Source organism: Sorghum bicolor, chromosome 1 (assembly GCF_000003195.3).
Source record: "Sorghum bicolor cultivar BTx623 chromosome 1, Sorghum_bicolor_NCBIv3, whole genome shotgun sequence".
In the NCBI taxonomy this organism is placed as follows: Eukaryota; Viridiplantae; Streptophyta; class Magnoliopsida; order Poales; family Poaceae; genus Sorghum; species Sorghum bicolor.
The window spans coordinates 68109714-68124392 of record NC_012870.2 but is presented as its reverse complement, the minus strand read 5'-3'; the positions used below and the strand labels follow the sequence as shown (position 1 = coordinate 68124392).

General features: G+C 42.1%; 1 protein-coding gene across 1 annotated transcript; it reads right to left on the bottom strand.

Annotated features, from left to right (window-relative positions):
- On the bottom strand, positions 399–8140 carry LOC8081076. Its single transcript, XM_002465327.2, has 19 exons — positions 7660–8140; positions 7270–7344; positions 7058–7173; positions 6826–6937; positions 6590–6712; positions 6441–6488; positions 5693–5892; positions 4645–4841; positions 3915–4195; positions 3658–3807; positions 3105–3476; positions 2825–2974; positions 2504–2579; positions 2282–2406; positions 1898–2089; positions 1658–1798; positions 1371–1505; positions 947–1147; positions 399–863 (listed from the first exon to the last, which is right to left on the bottom strand). The coding sequence occupies exons 1-19, from the start codon at positions 7792–7794 to the stop codon at positions 747–749; spliced, it is 2946 nt and encodes a 981-aa protein (XP_002465372.1). The 5' UTR covers positions 7795–8140; the 3' UTR covers positions 399–746.

Sequence of the window (14679 nt, the reverse complement as noted above, 5' to 3'; positions counted from 1 at the left end):
TTATCTAAACATAATCATTTTTTATTCCAGATTTCTCAAAATAGTGCAAACAAGATATAGGAAAACCGTCCGAGAATAGAAAGATATAGCAAACTCATGCCCCAAGAAAGAACTTTATAGAGTATATATATAGATTGTAGGGGTTGTATGTATCTTGTATGGCCACAGTGGATTCCGGTGATATCCTATTCCTTACGACTTCAGGTGCCCCAAGAGGAACAAGACTCACATCGGCAGAATGAAACAGCTGTTTCAAAGCTCCCTAGCAGAAGTGCTCCAGCTATTCTAGACAAGACCGATCAAATTGTTGCTGGGGAGTGGGGATACCCACAAGCCCTTACCGAGATTATGCACACAACACTACGAGTTACGACAAACGATTCGCAAGCATACAAAGCTCCCTCTAAACTCCCTCTGCCTCAAGAATACCTAAAATGAAGTCCTCAGAACAAACGTTTTGGCAAGCATACAGGAGTGCCAAACATATACGGAGTAGTATTCTCATACAACTCAGTCTGCACAGGCGACACAGAGCTCACGGCTTACAACTACAGACTAGAGGCACAGTCATAAGAGACAGATACGCATATGCTACAGACATTTAGTAGATAGATACACATACTTACGCTACTACAACTAAAACCACGTCATAATAGATAAGTGTTCCATTAGATAACCTAGTACCCTATGCTTTGGTACGCAGTCTAGCACTCGTGAAGAGGGTGCTTAGGTCAGTCGATCACAGTTCACAGCTCCGGCTGGGTGCGATAGGCTGCCTTCAGGAAGTTATCGAAGGGGCTGGCAGGTGGAAGCTTTACTGCAGAACATGGTTCAGATGATGTGCGGAACATGGCAGGGTTTACCTGGACGAATGCAGATTGTGTGAGAACAATATACATGATAACAGCGTTCTAGGAGACATGTTTCAGATGTGCCATCTCCATACCTTGGGAATGATGGAATGATGGGCAGTGGGAAGACTTGGCATAGGATTGTCCGGGGTTGATTCGTGTCCATTGACAAGCCAGCTTGATAGCTTCTTCCTGGTGCCCAATCCAAGGGCTTCACATTGACTAGTCATTGTACCATATGGAAGAGGTGAGGTTGAAACAGATGCACCCGCAACCTGGCCAGCCACATGTAGCGCCTGATAACAGAAACTGATAGTCAGAAACTGGTAACTTGGTTGAGTGACAAAATAAATTGGTTGTGTGATATAATAAATAATAATAATACCATCATGCCACAGTTAGAGATAGGGGAAAGCAATGTATAAAACATACAAGGATGCCTAAATGCCCATACTTAACAATGTTGGTACAAATGTGAACTAGATGAGTAACAAGTCAACTGAATTTTGAAGTACTTACTGATTCCAACAATTGACCGACACCTAAAACATGTGGAACCGACTGTGGTAGAGTAATCTTTGAGATGGAGCTAGCAGTGTTGGTGATTGGTGACTCGTGCAAGCCACAATCTACTGAAGAGGTTCTTGAACATTCCTGCAATGCAAAGGACTTGTGAGGTGATCTAAAACATTTTTTTGTCATGATGGGAAGAAAAATAAGGTGGAACATTGTATCAATCCAGACATAAACAGGCCTTCATCCAATGAACCATAAAGACCGTTCAGAGTTTAATGTAAGCAACCCACCTCATCAAAAGAAAGGGATTCATCAGAAAATGCTTGTGCATTGAAGTTGGCCCAGTCAAGTGCTGAATTCGAACCAAACAGAGGCATCTCTTCAGGTGTGAACATCTCAGCGAGCTCCTTTGCTAGTACATCCTTGCCCATCTGGTAATGCAGTTTCAATTAGAGAAACAAGGCTCACAACAGCATGCAATGCCAACAACAAAATATGGCAACATCACACAGACCAGGCAAAAGACTAACCTCAATGAAATTAGAAAGTGCAGAGGCAATAACATCAAGCACTCGCTGATCGTTAATCCCTACTTTTGTCCTGCAGTCAGAAAGCATGGATTTGGCAACCTCCTGATCACTTTCAGATCCATAGCTGCCTAGATCCGATTGCAACCTTACATAGAGTTGCAAGTCGTCACCTATTCTTAGGTAAGGGTCCATCTGCATAGCATTTAATAATACATTTTCACTAATCATACATGAAAAACCAATGCTATATTTGCTTAATATTACAGAAGCAGAAGCTGCTATAAGATAGCTGGGAACATGAAAAAAACCATCAAGGAGATACAGCATGAAGTATTTTGTGTGAAAAGGACATAATATCTTATTATTTTCTGCACCAGAACTTACTTGGGAAGATGAAAAACACCTTAGCAAGTCTGACAGTTCAGTGATGTGACAAACTTTTCCAGCAAAAGCCAGCATACTCATTGCTAATGTAAAAATAGACCGTTGGCAAGAAGCCGGCACAACTTCTGAAAAAATTGCATAAACGAAAGCATGTGACTTTGCATGAGAAAGATCAATAAGCAGGGCTAAGAAAACCATAAAATTTGACAATGCAGATCATACCACTCGGGGTTAGAGCAACACTTCGAAGGGACAATGGCAATTGGAAAAACTGAATGATATTGCCGTTGCTTGAATTCTGTAGCATCAAGAACATCAGAAAATAAAACTGTCATAAGTATGAGGTTATTAAACAAAGGCAATGATGCCTTATTGGAGTTGGGAAAAGGGATCACAGACAAAAGTCTACTGAATCTCTTATAAAATAAAGTTGTTGCCCAAAAACGTGGAGAGAAGACTGACAACTTTGTGCTTCTGTGAAATTTGTTGTTGTCTCATTAACAAAACATCAAAAGGGTATTTTTCTTCCAAACAAATCCATACCTTAAGGCGGGAAGAAAGAACTGTTAGGCTGTATGAATGGCCAATGGCCTCATAATTAAAAGGAGTATTATCTGTTTGATTGGCCTGAATCCAGAATGAAGACAGCAATTGGTTGGTTTGATCTTCAGTTAGCATGGCAATATTGGTCTCCTGAAACATTTGCACAAGGAAGAGGTTAGTGTTACACATTAATAAACACAGCTGACGGCAAAAGGAAAATTTGTAAGAGAGATAAAAATAAACTGATGGGGTGGGGAATTCAGTGGTAATTTGCGAGTACCTCTACAGAGCTACTTCGCTTTGCACATCTTTCAATGAAAGAGGAAACCAGCTTAGAGAAATAAGCTGGATTTTTCCGTTTATCCTCTTCATGCATTTCCTTCACATCATCATGCACGATATTTCGAGGCTTATCTGAACTTAAACTCTCCTTTTCTCTCCTCAACTTCTCCAGTAGAGCAGTAGCTGAAGCAAATACAGATGTAGTCCGAGACTGCTTTTTTGTTTCATATAGGTACTCCGACTCACTCCGAAGATGGCTTGGCCCTCGGACAATAATAGCAGAAAACATGTGGTGTGCTCCCACACGAGTGTCAATATCAGTATGTATCATGGACTTCAGTATCTGCTGGAGAAGTGCTTCTGGAAATACCTAGACACAAGAAAGAAAGAAAAAAATCAAAGATGGTAAATGATGGTCAAAAGACAGGATTTTGACAAATACAAGGAAATTACGCAGGGAGAGAGGTAGGGGATATTATTTGTTCCATAGTAAAAAAAAACAGTATATAAGTAATGTGGAAGTTAGCTTAAATTCAGATCTGTCAACTGACCATAGGACTGTTAGATGATACTGATGTCAACGAGATTATGTGTGATAGGATCAGCAAACTTCCAAGGGTTGCTCTGGCAACAGTTGGCATACAAGGCAAATTCTCCAATGTGATTGTCATCATATCATAGAGTGGGCGCACGTCATTGATCTAATAGAAGTTCCAGAAAACAGTAAATTAAGTGGGGGAAAGAACAGGTATACAAATGGGAAATGTCAATATCAGTTAAGTAATAGAGCAAATTAATCAGAGCATACTCCTCTAACAACTTCCATAAGACAGTCCTCCAAGAAATTCTGAAGAGATTCATTCAAATTCTGATCTTCAACATTGCCTGACTCCACAGCCTCTAGTGTTTTCCTTAAGTGCTTGCACAAGTCACCTGCCACTACAAGTTCAACAGCAAATCCTCGAGATCGAAGTTGCCGTGCCAAGGACGTTGCTGTCTGAATAATATCTGATTTTGTCTGAGGATCATGTGAAACGTTTTTGTGATCCAAGTGCCGGATAACAGTGGTTAGAATCAGCTGTTCATTGCCTGTAAGACAAGACCTAATTGAGTTGTGGGATAATGCGATGAAAAACAGGACACATAGGGAAACGATGTTGTGGTGCATATCATAATATTTTCAGTAATAGGGTGACACCACACCATACTGAGTTTTGAGGATAATGTGATGAAGAATGTGGATGGTCCACATATTCCATGTGGACTGATTGTAATAAAACAGATAATCTATTCTAATAAATAATAGTTAAAATTGTGGAGTTAAGTACTCTCTGGGAAAGATGATTGCATATGTTGGCAATATGTAAGAAACAAAGAAAACCAAAAACATACTCGATAGTACCATAAGGAGAAAAAATCCCTCACAAAATCCATGTACACATATTTGAAAGAAATTTCAAATAGAACATAATGTTGCTTGGTATTGTCATATAAGTCTAATTTCTGAACTCAAAACTTCTTGGGAGTAGACAAAATACCTGAACTCTTTTCCAGATAAGCCATATCAGACAAAACAAGCAAAGCCAATCCATGTCGTGGGGCCCACTGTTTCTTCATATCAAAGTATGAAAGCATTGGATCTAAAATGCGACGCATGGTTGTACTCTCTTTGGCCAGTTCTGCAAGCTTTTGGACACAAATATGCGACCATACTTCTGGGGAGTCACATTCATCCCTGTGATTCCATTAAAACAAACCATGATCTATTGTGTACATTGAACTAGGGTAGGTGAAAATGGAGTACAACTGTACAATTAAGAACTTTATATATAATTTACACTAGACAAAACAAAATATGAAAAAGACCCTAAATTATTTACATTGATAGGACATTCTTCTATAGCCATCTTGGACATTAGTTTAAGTGATACATGCTTTTTCACAAGTAATTTTTTTCATATCAGTAACCTAGTAAGAATGTTATAGAAAAACAAATAAGCCATAGTGTAGGAATCAGAATTGATCTATTTTTCCACGACAGGAAGCTCAAATTTCATGACCTCACAGCAATGAAATTACAAAAGTGTTCATCGCTTGATCACGAAATCAAAATCTACTTAAAACGCACCAAGCACATCTGAGCACAAGAGCCAGCATGCGCAACACAGACGTCAGAACGCTTCGTCCCCAAAACCAAGCAACAGACAACACAAAACCTAAGCTTCACTGAGCAATAGTTACATGCCCAAATGGACACAGCTTACAGCACACAGATCCAAAAATCAGAATTGATCTACATCTTCGTGCTATCAGATCTCCACCTCTACCATGTCTATACACTCCAAAGATATTATATTGGATGAAAAAAACATCAAATAACATCTAGAGCATAAGCATGCTATCGGATCTCGGTTAAGGTCTGAACACTGAACCGTTCGACAAATGAGAAGAAAGGTGTGCATTATTGCTCGAGATGAATATAAGACTAACAAAATACCATGGTGCAAAACCACGCATGGCGAGAAAACAGCGTACATTTTCAGCAGAAAGTTCATGAGAGGGAGATACCAGCTAAAGATGCCTTACCTGGTAAGAGCTGAAGAATTTCTTGCTGGTCGCAGCCTAATAGTTGTAGTGTTAATATTCACATCATTACCACCACCTACGCCAGATCTACACTCAGACCTTGCTATTTCATCAACCCAATTATGCTGCAACGCATGTCTCTCATCACCACCGCCATTAGATTCCTCCGTCCTATAACTTTCCAACACTGAATGCACCATCTGCCAAATCCACAGGACATTAAATCTTCAATTCCCATTGTTTCACTGAACTCAAGAAATACTGAAATCAAATGCATTCAACAACCAATCAAAAAGTTTCAAACAGAATGCAAGAACAGGTCAAAACTTCAATCAGCAGCAGAATAATTTTCAAAAATGCACAAAAGGCTTGTGTATCTGTTTATTAAAATAAAAGGAGTTTGATACAACACAAGACCAAGGAACTAGACCACAAATCAAAACCTAAGAAGAGTGTAGGCACAAAATTTATCAGTTTAAATTCAACACACAACACCAAAAAAGTAAGCTAACATCCATGTATAAGCAAAGAAAAAATGTAATAGTTTGCAGCCTTAAATAGTTGATAGTATTTGGTCCAGAAATCCAGACAAGGCAACTCAAGCAAGAGAAGACTGACACGAAGCAAGACAAGCTAGTTATTTGTAAGCATGAAAATAAGCTGTACAAACAAGCAAGATAGTGGGAAGGCAAACAGAAGTATTCACAACAGATCAATGCTATAAAAAGCTGAATGCTGATGCAACAACCTCATCAAAATCAGCAAATATGTATGAATGCTCCTTCATGAACCAGATCTGCGGAAACATTATGATAGTCAGTAAGCCTAAACCTCAGGAAAAAACTGCCAGAAAGCGGCAGGAAAGTAAAAGGAGGAAAGAAGTGAACTATGTATTACCATTGCTGACAGGCACTGCAAGCTTGCTGCCCTCAGAAGCCTGTGCTCCTGTCCCTGTTGACGTGAAAGCGCACATACTTTGTGTACCAAGCTTTCAATATTGCGTGCATATGTGTTGTCTACCTGCTTATATGCAGGGGGAAATTGAATCATAATGGATACCTCAAACCAAAAATCATGATGACCAATTATGTGAAAACTTAAAGCACAGAACATGTCTGATTGCCATGCCCCACCTGGCTGTTAATAAAGTTTGCTAAAGTTTGACACCCAAGGATGTGAATATTCTCCTGCTTGCTTTCCAGAAGCTCGGTAAGGACATTCACTAGGCTGATGGCAAAATATGCCCTGCAACAACACATGTGCACAGTAGGACAACATAAGAACTCTGCCACAAAACCTTATCATCAACAGTTAACATTGCCATAAGTATTGCGCAAGTGGTAACTAAGAAATTGGCAAACTCACATCTGCTCCTTACAAATGGAGAGCAGCTTGCTGTAAGCTTCAGTGATGATTCTGACGAAGTTCACATGGGCAGAGCGCAGCTCCTTGTGACTCCTCTGCTCTAGAAACTTGGCAATCTGGCAGGCAGGCAAGCAGTGAAGAAGAAACAAGCAATGGTTAACCACATCATCCTGTAGCAGTGCAATACGTCACAAAATAGCAACATCACATGCCTTTGGTATGCGCAGTGGGTTCTTCGCAGCATACTCACATAACTTCACTATTTTCCTCTCATTTGGGGCACCATCCTGCAAAAAGTAAACCATGTAAACAAAGTAAGCAGCGATACATTTGACCACTAATGCCGCATACAATCAATACTAAAATCCACATTATCCAGAAAACTAAATTAGAGAAGACAGAATACGACACACTTGACAGAGCAAATATTCCGCTAGGCATTTTATAAGGAAGTTTGTTACGAACAACTTGCAGATCCAAAATAGCACAATGCATCACGCGGCCGCAACAGCCAGCCAAGAGCCAATGCCGGTGCCGAACTTCCTAAACTAGACGCGCGCCGACCGAAGCGAAGCGAGAGGAGAGGAGAACCGAATACTCACGGGCGTCTTGGGGAATATCTCGGCGAGCAGCTTCTTGTAGCGCTTGACGGGGCGGCGCGAGCTCGGGCGCAGCGCGGGGCAGCACACGCACATGCTCTCGCACGACGGCAGCAGCTTCGCCGAGAGGAAACCCATGTCTCTTCCGCCGGCCCCGCGAGAACGCCGCAGCGGCCCTCGTAGATCTCACCCCGCGCGTCTCCAGCCGCAGAGAGAGAGAGCGCGCCCAAACTCCCGCTTGCAGGATATCTCAGGCCTCCCCTCCCAGCTCCTCCGCCGCCGCCGCTGACCGACCCCAAACCCAACCCGTGGAAACGACCCCAAAACCCAGAATGGAGAGGGCTACGGAACCGACGGGTCTGAGGGGGAATTTGGGGTGGGAGGGGGAGGAGTGAGGGAGAGGGCTGGACCGCTGGAGTGCGAGGCCAGGCGAGGGCCGAAGCGATACCACGTGAGAGAGAGAACCCGAGAAAGAGACGAGAGAGGCCTCGGTGGCAGCGCCAATTGCAGCAGCCTTTTCCTGTGTTCCCCGCGCCGAGTGACCTGCGCTTTTCACACGCGCCACTGTGATCTGTGAAGTGCCAACAGGGGGCGTGCTGTGCCCACGCCAGTACGCACTTGTGGTGGACTCCTGCGTTTTGAACGTCGAGTGCGGCCCCCCAACCCCAAGTCCCCACTCCACATGAGGCCCCAGGGCGGCAGGGGCCGGGGTTGGTTACCATGGAAAAGTTGGAAACTGAAGGAGCTGCTCATCCATCTCACAACATGAACGAAGAGGAGCATAATCATCTCTATCTTTGACGGGCAGGGTTGAAATCTACTCTGATTGTTAGGAGTATGTTATACTAGGGCATATCGATTAATTAAGAGAGTTGGAGTTGATTTTTCTGGAGGGATCGGAGATCTTCTCGTGACAGGCATTGGAAAATGACATAATTTATTCGTCCATCCATTAGATTAAGACGTCGTTGATGCAACCTAGGACTTGGGTGGTTGTTAACTAGGGGTTGCCGGTCGCTACAGGTTTGGTGCGCCCTAGATGATGCCATGCCTGTTTAATCATGTTGGTCAGTGTTTTGTCAGGACATTGGATTCTTTAGTGATACAACAGATTTCTTTACTGAGATCGTGGGTAAGCTCGTTGATCGCTTGCTTCTGCTGGTAGGCTTCAGCAATATTTTATATAAACATATTTATATATAGTAATATGATGCACGAGCAGGAAGTTTTGGGTTTTATACTTTTTATTATACTAGTTGAGTACCCGTACGTTGCTACGGGTCATCACATACGCATGTATGAATCAGTATTTTAACAAAAAAAAGCTAAATTCAACTTTGTCGTGGTTCCTTTTTTTACAACATCATATATGTGATAGACATATATTCATTTAAACGAAGAATAAGATATTATTTGCCAATGTAAATATACCAAGGAACTCAAAAGAGCAACATATTTCTACCATGACAAAGCAGTAAAATAAAATTAAAAGGTGGATCATGTAATTCACTCCCTGATCATTGAACCCGAGAAAAAAGAAAATACTAATTCAATGTCTAACACTTCAGTTCACCTGACGCTAAAAGACCATTTTCTTTTTTCCTCCACAAGAAATCACTGAACTATATCCAAGGATCTAATTACTTCCCCCTACTCCTGTATAGCTAAGAGTTTCAACATTACATCATTTAATCAAAGACAGTAGGATAATTTTTCTACCAAATCAATCCCAACAATATGACTGAATACTCTAAATGTGCCCAACTTAGCACCTTTAACTAACAAAACTGATACTATTTAGATGGAAAACAACTTGATAACATTGACCAATATGGTTAGCAAATGTATATCTTGCAAATCTGCAAATCCTGAGCACTGAGAAACTCCTTGCATGGACTATTGCTTTCTTCATAATATCTCTCTGCTCAGCAACAATCTGTTGGTTGTACTCCCTGCACATTATTCAATAGCAGTAGATAGAGTAAAGTATAAATAGTTGTTTGTTTTAGTTTTACAGGTAACATTGTCCTAGCTAGTCATTAGGAGGACAGGTGTGTGGTGTTAGTGGGTGATTGGTCATAGTTATTAGTGTCCAGTTGCCTAAGTGGTGAATAGTTTCTAAGAGCCACTAAGTGGTTCCTGGTGCCTATTCATGGCTCTTGCATATATATATAAAGCTGCTTTAAATAATATGCAATAAAAACAAAAAAGTTGCAAGTTCTGCAGCAGTACCATATCTCTGAGTTGAGCCTCTGATCTTGAGTGATCCAGTTCATAGTGAGGTCGATTGACTTATACCATCTCTAGCAGAGCCACTGCGCCATGTCCGTGGCCATCACCAACTGTGCCCTCTCCGCCCGTGGCATAGAGATCTCCCACCACAAGCCATCAAAGAAATCAAGCAAACCTTCAATTGAAACCTTCAAATACATCATCAAATTTGCTGAAAGAAATACATCAGGTCAGATGATAATATCCAAATCTTGATTTGGGTGCATAATAAGAAGTGCTAAAGCAATATCGGTTATCATCTCAAATTAGAATCCTAAAATTTCCAGTTTAATGTTTAAGTGCTGATAAGATGTGCAGAAGCAATATCAATGATTACCTCAAATTAGAGAGCTTAATTTTACAGTTTAATGTTTAGAACCTAGGCAAACTACTTCAGACTCTTAAACAAGTAGTTCCCAACAAAAAGAGAAAATCACAAATGAAAAGGATGTATTATTATGGTAAGGACACAACATAATAATCAGACGAATAATTATCTAGGATCATACTAAATGCTATTCCAATGAAATGTAGGGATCACAAGAGTTGCATTAAGTCACACATCTGCATTACAAAAGTTGAGTCAATAATTCCTCAACACAGTGAATATTCCAAGAAATTTATAAATGTATAATATAGTGAAGACCACCACACTGGTTTGGACTCTACTAATTCCCACTATGGAATTTGCCATGAATAATGCCAAGTTTCATTGCAAAAGTCAAGTACATAAGTGCTCCATATATTTTTTACATGTAGATAATTCATAGATAGTTGAGATACCTGAGGTTTGAATCAGCTCCTTTGTTCCTTCTCCCAATCAAGAGTTTAGAAATGTATCAGTTATCACTACACCAAAGGGGGGGGAATCTCTTAATACATGCAGTGACAATACTATGCTAGGCTTTTAGATTGTTGGCCACTGACAAAGCAAATGACTGAACCAAAGCATGCCCTCAAAATAAAATTCCCTAAAGTTCCATGAAAATATGAAGTAACTAAACCCTGAATGTTTATCTGAACGTTTTAAAAATGGAAATATGAAGTAACTAAACCCTGAATGTTTATCTGAATGTTTCAAAAATGGAAATATGAAGTAACTAAACTCTCATGGGATGGTACTGTCAGCTAAACATTTCCACGGAAGTTCAATTTAGTCATACTTTCTTTGCATGTGTTCGTCAAGAGCAACCTTCCTTTGTTACTCGGCTAATGTGGATTCAGGGACGGGGCAAACAGCAAGCCAATGACCAGCCAAGTTACACCAAATGTCTAGATAGACATACGCAAACACAGGATACACCACCTTGAGCCACCAGAATCTCATAAATATATCAAGAGAAAATATTTATGGCTGCAAAGACGCAGACGAACAGCAGGTGCCAGTGAAGGCAATGGAAATCGATAGATTGATTAGGAGGCCAATAGGCAGGGTACATATATAGGCGAGGACCCTAGGCTGGTTTATAGAATCGTGACCACATGACTACAGATTACCCCGCCTACTGTACCAAAACGTTGTAGCAATCCAAATAAGTATAAGAAAGTTGATTTCTGGAGGTACAAGACTACTAAACTTGGAAACATTAGTCATCAAGCCGATGCAGATGACCAGATAAGGATGCTCCAAGGAGGATGACCACGTGACCAGATGAGGATGCTCAAAGGAGTATGTAAACATGGCAGACTACTCACTATTTGGCCAATAGAGGCTTATTTCTCACTGAAATTTAGTAGAAGCAGTTTAATTTGAGAACAATAACCATCCATAACCATTGCAACCGGAGATCAAAACATAAATAAGTTCCCAAAAAATATACATTTGGATTTACATTTTTCAGTTTGAGTAATTTTTTCCTACCATTATAGCAGTAAACAATAAAAAGAAGAAGAGTCATCTATGGATGTTGTTAAACACGAATGGCCAAATATAAAAGATAAATAGTGTTACCTAAATAATGAATGCTCCGAGTGTCTTGGCCATGATATCTTGGAGTTTGGAGCCAAGAGAGTTCAATGCAATGATATAGAGTAAGTGGCTGCAAAATAGATCCTCAGGCAATAAGTAAATACAGTGGAGTCAGCAGAGAAGGCATATGAATTTTAGACTCCAGTAAGCATACAACGAGTTAGCACAGTAGAGCTAGAGATGCACCTGTACAGGAGCAAAGGCAGCTTTGCAAGTTCCTTTCAGCTTTTATGTTGTTAATAGCAGAAAGGACAAAAGGAATTACAACATTTGCTGAGACTAAAAAAAGAGATAAACTAAAAGCATGCCATAGTTTGGTTTATGAACAATCAGACAGTGAGATAAGAGCATAAAGAAAAAAATGGTATGCAAGTCCTATAAAGTGAAGATAACAACAAGCATGTAGATATTTAAAAAAATAAAGAACTTAAATTATCATCAAAATTAAATTAAATTAGTAAATCAGAGTGCTAATAAAACTTCTTAAAACATATTTTTTTAGTATGGACCAGACCTTAATATTGGATTCCAGAAAGACCAATCTTAGAACCCACTCCGGTGGGGAATCAAACTAATACACTCTTGATTAGGTCTGGTCAACTTAGTTGTCAATGTACAAAAATATGGTCATTGGAGACTCAATGCTACAGATTTTGTCCAAAACGCATAACACAATTCTTAATATATAATAGAGTAGCAAGATAAGCTTACCAGAACTTTTTTACGCTCGGTAACTTAGTAGCAGTCAGATCTACAAATAAAAATAGCAGAACATACACAATCAGCTAAGGAAATGTAGCTAGCTATATGTCAAACTCATGTCTGAATAGAATGGGGAAACTTTATATGTACTCAAATCATAAATTAGTGGCACCATTAGTAAGATTACCTATGTCTGATTGTCAACCCTAATCCTCTGATTCTAGCACCAGCTCAACGTTCAATCGATCGATTCCACCATGCAATCGGACTAATCAGGGGCAGCATCCCCACACGCCGAAAGAAGGCAGGGACAGGGGCGTTGTTACCTAGCACATTGATATGGTAGAGCCACTGGAGGAGGCGGTCCTGGACTCCTGGTGCATGCGGCGGCCAGAGGGAGGTGCCTCGAGCGAGCGAGAAGGGCAGCGACGATTCGAGACTTCGGGATCTCCAGTGGTGTCTGACTTGGCGCGAGGTTCTGGTGCAGGCGCGGAGTGGTCACCGGTGGCGCCCTCCAGGCGGTGCGGCGGCGTGAGGGCATGGGTGAGCGCGGCGACGGAGCGGGCTGACCCGAGTGTCGGTGAGCCTGGCTTGCGTTCGGCGGCGACGACAGCGCGCAGAGAGCGGGCAGCCCCGACCGCCTGGAGTGTGCCCGGTGGCGAGCCGGCGGCAGTGAGCGGGTGGCGTCGACCTGCGTGGGGTAGCTGCGTGGGGGCTGCGTAGAAGAAGGGAGCTGCGGCGGTTGGTGGCGAGATGGGCGAGAGGAAGGGCGCAGCAGGGGAGGCAGGCCGACGGCTCGGGTATGACGATACCACTTGGGTCTTTTTAGTTGTAGAGATTCACTAGTGTTTGACTAGATGAAATCACTCACAGAATATGCAGATGCTTAATTATCTGGTCTCACTTATAAACAATAATATGGTGCTTCAAGTAGGTATCCGCGGTTTTCTCTAGTCCAACTTAATAAACTAGATGAAAAAATGAAGAAAGGAAATGTATATTTATTTCATTATAAGTTAGACTATAGAAGAATCACGAGTATCTATTTAAAGCACCATCTCCATCCTTAGCAAACATGTAACATCCCAGATTTTTACAGTAAAACCAAAAATACGAACTTTTTAAATTTTTTCCTGTAATCGTGTGAAACATATAGTTTTTAGGTCTAACTCGATCCTAACCCGCTAATAAATCGTAGCATTCATATAGAATTGTTTGTAAGCGAGTGCTTTTGTTCTTGAGTCGGTTTAGGTTTCAGTCGTGTTTAGGGTTTTGAGTTTCTTTTGGAGTGCACAAATCCGTAGCAAAGTCTTTCCGAATCTTTGTTGAGCCTATCTCCCAGGCAAAGTAGATCCCTTCTCAACTTCTTTGAAATCTTTCCGAACTCTTCTCGAAGTTCCCTTCTCAAACCTCCTCCCTCTTTGATCTAATCTCAAATCTTCCGTCGAATCCAATCTCAATCTCTTTTCGAGCCCCTTCTCAAATTTCATTAGCTCGTAAGAAGAAGAATTTCTTTTCCCTTGCTCTCCCAATCATTGTAGCAAATAGGAAAGAACCTCCATCTCATTTGCTCCCAAACAAGGAAATAGGAAACCTTTTCTCCTCTCTTGGGCTAGACTTCCCTCTTTTTTTTTCTTTCTCCTCCTCCTTCTGGCCCACGTAACCAGCCCAGCCGCATGCTTGGCCAGGAACCGCCGTTCCCCTTCCCTCCGGCCCGTGCGCGCCAAGGCCCAGTCTGCCCCCCAGCCAGGCGGCCCACTCGGCCCAGCCGAGTCGCGCCTCCCCCCTGCCCTAGGAGCGGAGCGCCCCCTGGCTCCCAGACGCCGAGCCGCCGCCGCCGCGACGCACCCGCGCGCCCGAGCACCCCACGCGCGCCTGCCCTCTCCCCTCGGCGTGCGTGCGCGCGATTCACGCCGCGTGTCCCGCTGTGGACACGGACGCCGAGGATGGACGGCCATCCCCAGAACCCTAGCTGCGCCCCTTTAAAGTTTCCCTGCAGCCGCCGCTCTCCTCCATTCCCGAGCCGCCGCCACTGCTGGTGCGCCCGCGCCCCCTGGCTCCCATGAGCACCGCCGCCGTCG

Bases quoted from the DNA above. Each gene is read 5' to 3' on its own strand.
- LOC8081076 (XM_002465327.2), bottom strand. From the start codon at position 7,794: ATGGGTTTCCTCTCGGCGAAGCTGCTGCCGTCGTGCGAGAGCATGTGC. The intron at 7,174-7,269 runs GCATGTGATGTT...CCTGCCTGCCAG, and splicing joins ACCCACTGCGCATACCAAAG to ATTGCCAAGTTTCTAGAGCA. The intron at 3,477-3,657 runs GTCAGTTGACAG...TCTTGTGTCTAG, and splicing joins TATCATCTAACAGTCCTATG to GTATTTCCAGAAGCACTTCT.